Below are 4,829 nucleotides of genomic sequence, written 5' to 3' on the forward strand. Positions count from 1 at the left end.
CTGCCTGCTCTGCCAATAGTTAGAAATGGCACTATAGTGTGCAGTGTTTAATAAACAGCTGTTTTTCTCAATTCTGCTGAGGTGAAATTCAGTGCAGTCCTGTATCGTGATACGTATCGTATCGTGGCATCTGTATCGTGATACGTATTGTATCGTGACTTTGCTGGTGATACACAGCCCTATGATCTACAGTATCAAAGACAGCATTAAAGTGATAGTTCACCTTCAGTTGCTGGTCCCCACCGACTTCCATAATATGGGACAAAAAAAGCACTATGTAAATCCATAGGGACCAGCAACTGAAGATGAACTATCCCTTTAAGATCTAATAGCACTAGAAGGGAGATGCTTATATTATCTGACAATGGCTGGAAGTAATTTTTATGACTTGCAGAAGAAAAAGATAAATCCATAAAGTATAAATCATCCTTGAGAATATAAATCAATACACACTGTAGGAATGCCAAATGTAGAAAAAGTGCATGTAGTATAATCACAAACAAATTGCACTTGAAAGTAAATTAAAAGTCACAGTGTTTAAACCGAGAAATGGAGAGTCAGTACAACAGTAGGTTACCAGCACAGCACAAATACAAACTCTGCGCCAACAGGAAGTCCAGGCTTTCCTTTATTATATTTATATATATATATATATTAGGGCTGCACGATAAATCGCATGCGATCATAAATACTGTATATATTTCAGACTGTCTGTGCCCCTTCTCCTCCCCCATTCAAGTCATTTGTGCAGTAAGCATTATGAGTGAATCTATAAATTTCAGGCCTTGATAACTGTCTCTATTTTTAAATTCATTGGTCAAAAGGTGTGGGAACCCTGAATGTCAAGTCTCAGTCATATAGCAGCACTGCCACAAACTCATTCACGTGTCTGTCTGAGAATGCATGTTTCTTATGTAATGTGCTTTATACGGCTGTGGTTCCTCTTCTGCAACCCTCTCTATTATAGGGTTGTGTCAGGGTAGATTAATGTCTTTTCAGGGTTGTTCATCATAAACTAGTAAAATGCTCTGAACTTCAGTATGCCTGATTTCTGTCATGCTGATATTTCACACATACACATTGAGTATAAAATTATGTGATGTGTTATTATAGTGCACACGGGCTCTTATCAAATGTGATTGTCAGATACCATAAACCGTATGAGGTCATGTCCAGTTGAACTGTTGCTAATGTAAATGTCTTTTTTTTATTTTTTTATCTCTGTTATAATGTAATATTTATTTTCTGTTTGTGTTCACAGTAATGACTTTAGTAAGATGGTTGCAGAAGAGTACCTCAAATTCTTTGAGTTTACAGACATGACATTGGACCAGTCACTCAGGTACATCTCATGTCAAGTGTTTGTCATTCAATTATTGAACAGTCATACAGTCACAGTGTGTGTGTTGCTGCTATTTTGCAATGGAATGTGTACGTGATATCAGAAGTTATGATAAAAATAATGTTCAGTCTCTTTGACCTGTCTATGAGTGTGTTCACCGAATGTTTCATTGATGTTTGCAGATGGAGTTCATTGCCTTACCTGTGCGCTAATGCTGCTCAACACTGACCTTCATGGCCCAGTAAGTGACCTCTGACCCTCTGCTAGAGTTGCCCGTATTACTAGCTAAATGAAAACTGACAGTTTGTTCCATCTTTGCCATAAGCGCATGAATGCAGATGCCGTTTGACCAGATCAGAGTCTGTTATTGGTGAATGTAAAGATCCCACTGGAGGAGGATTTGTCTGGGTCATGTTTCACCTCAAAATAAAAAGTCTGAAAATTATTTTTGGGGAGGGTGAAATGTTGCCCAGGGATTCACCAACTAGTGAGTCAAGGATGTCAAACAAAGACAAAGGATGTCTTTTGTGTTTAATTTTACTGTGGATATTATCTGTGATCAAATGAAATCTGCATGGGTGTCTCTAAATAAATATAAGTAGCTCAGTTTGTCCAGAAATGAAAACAAAAAGAAAGGATTCAGAAATGTGCCATTAGTAACTACAGTGCAGTGAAGAAAGAAGAAAGTTATCTGCACCCCCCACCGTTTCCTGTGAGGTGCATTCTGGGTTCTCTAAGAATAGCTCCTCTCATTGGTCTCCATGGTGTTCGATCATGTGTCTTGAAACTTACAGGATGCCGTGTTTTGAGTGTGACACGCTCAGTAGAACGCATGTGCCATGGAGACGTAGAGATTAAAATTTACAGGCAAACGATCCAGATTTTTGTCCACTGGCATGCTCTTTAGAATGAGAATGTCCAAACATGACAAACATGGTTCACAGCTGTCTCATGACTGAAGCCTGTTGTCTTTGGCGTGTCCCATCCAAAGCTTCCTGTTTCAACAGGACATACACTACCATTCAAACAACAATAACAACAAAACCTTTATTCAGCAAGGATGCACTGAATTGATCGAATGACTTGTGTATTGTTACAGAAAGTTTCTCTTTCAATAAATGATGTTCTTTTGAACTTTCTATTCATCAAAGAATCCTGAAAACAATTAGGTTTCCACAAAAATATGAAGCAGCAAAACTGTTTTTAACACTGATAATAATCAGAAATGTTTCAGCAAATCAGCACATTAGATTATTTATAAAGGATCATGTGACTCTGAAGACTGGAGTAGTGATGCTGAAAATTCAGCTTTGATCACAGCAATAAAATACATTTTACAGTATAAAAACTAGAATAGTATTTCACAATATTAATATTTTTACTGTATTTCTGATCAAATAAATTCAGTCTTATTAAGCAGAAGAGACTTCTTTCAGAAACATAAAATGGTGTAATTAAAAAAATAAATGGATAAATAAATCAGAAATATTTAATAATAAAAGTTATAGCACTTACATATCATTGCTTTCTTATGATTTTGATTGCTTCCATTGTCCTCATTTGTCCTCTAAACAGCACTTATCAAGCGTCCTGTGGTCTTTCAGTTTTGTTTTATTGGGACATTTTTTTGTGACAATACAATTAACTGCAATTTCCAGTAATGCAAAAATCTTATTACACTTACTGTAATACATAATGGAACCCTGTCATTCTGTTCGAGAACGTTTTCTAAATTTAAAGAAGCATTAATTGCATTCATTGTAACAAATACATGATTTATTCACAATTTAATTGAAACAGTCATTCCCTGCATTACAGTAATGAGAATGAAATGATGGGGGCAGTGGAATAAACACACGTCTGCATTGTATTTATGAGCATGATATCTGGTTACTGCGCAAGACTCAAATGTTTTTGTTTTTTTTGAGAATGATTTGTTCTTGCAAAATAGTATTTTATTCTCAGTCAGTCTTTGCTGAGTTTGTGATCTGTGCTGCAGACCCATGTCAAATCAGAAAGAGAAAAAGGGCTTGATGTGCTGTTAAAGTGATGGATGACAGGAGGTTATAGCATCGCTTCACTGATGAAACTGCAGCGTGAGATCTTGTGGAATCGTGTATTTCGAAGCAGCCTGTGTCTCTCTTTGATATCTCGTGCCAGTCTGAACATTTGTCAGTGCCATCCACCTACGAACTCGGCTGGTGCTGGCAGGAACAGTAAAGTCAGTGGAACAAACACCGTCTGCGCTTTCTTTTAGATGGCAAGCGGCCGCTCCTTCAGTCTTTGTCTGTGACATTATAAAAGCAGCAATCTGATGCTGTGAAGGAGAACTCAAGGTTCAGACAGAGTAATTGTAGAAGATGTATAACAGCAGCAGTCTGTGTATGTGGTAGCTGTATGCGCTTGTGAAAAGCTTATTAAAGTCCCACTGTAGATTGTGAAATGTATTTTGGTAATTTGCTTTCTCACAAAACAAAGACAGAACTACTGTGACCAAAACAAATCATCATCAGACAGGTAATGCTGTAACAAAATGCAAACTTGTAAATGTTTGAGTCATTCAGTGAAGTAAAACATTTAAATTCCTTTTTATGTACACAAACTATATAATAACTCAGAGATCAACAGCGAAGTAGCTCGGAGCAAATGCTTATATATAGATTACATACTCCAGTTAAATAATTTCATGCTATTGGATTCGATCAGTTCTGGATTGTAATAGATATTCTTAATTCTGTGCATTTAGTTAAAGATGTCACCTCCTCCAGCAGTGCTTAATCAAGCGCATCAGTCTGTGAATTATTGCATGAGCGTGGCATTATATGGTGTCAGGCATAATTGATAAACAATCTTTTGCTTTGCATCAATCAATCGACAAAATAAAAAGAGAAAACAATCAAATAATATTAAGTATTTTTTCTTTGCAAAGTTAATTTATTTGATTATTCAAAAATAGACCTTACATATAGACTGCAGTTCCAAAGTTTGGGCTTTTTAAAAATGTTTTTACAAAAAACGTCTCTTCTGCTCACCAAGGCTGCATTTATTTGACCAAAAATACAGTAAAAACAGTAATATTGTGAAATATTAAAATTGGAAATAACTGTTTCTGTTTTAACCTATTTAATAATGCCGCACTGATATATGTGACCCTGGAGCACAAAAGCAGTCTTAAGTCGCTGGGATATATTTGTAGCAATGGCCAACAATACATTGTATGGGTCAAAATTATAGATTTTTCTTTTATGCCAAAAATCATTAGGATATTAAGTAAAGATCATGTTCCATAAAGATATTTAGTAAATTTCCTACTGTAAATATATCAAAACTTAATTTTTGATTAGTAATATGCATTGCTAAGAACTTCATTTGGACAACTTTAAAGGCGATTTTCTCAATATTTTGATTTTTTTTTTGCACCCTCAGATTCCAGATTTTCACGGCCAAATATTGTCCTATCCTAACAAACCATACATCAATGGAAAAC

At 35.8% G+C, this 4,829-nt stretch overlaps 1 protein-coding gene across 1 annotated transcript in view; it reads left to right on the forward strand.

Moving 5' to 3' along the window:
• LOC107740791 (PH and SEC7 domain-containing protein 3-like) overlaps positions 1-4,829 on the forward strand; it is a 105,746-nt gene that overhangs the window by 51,335 nt on the left and 49,582 nt on the right. Inside the window, exons 6-7 of the mRNA XM_016553292.1 lie at positions 1,262-1,353; positions 1,525-1,583. Coding sequence (XP_016408778.1) covers positions 1,262-1,353; positions 1,525-1,583 — 151 coding nt within the window. The remainder of the gene's footprint in view (positions 1-1,261; positions 1,354-1,524; positions 1,584-4,829) is intronic.

Source organism: Sinocyclocheilus rhinocerous, unplaced genomic scaffold (genome assembly GCF_001515625.1).
Source record: "Sinocyclocheilus rhinocerous isolate Xijiao unplaced genomic scaffold, SAMN03320098_v1.1 scaffold1097, whole genome shotgun sequence".
Lineage (NCBI taxonomy): Eukaryota > Metazoa > Chordata > Actinopteri > Cypriniformes > Cyprinidae > Sinocyclocheilus > Sinocyclocheilus rhinocerous.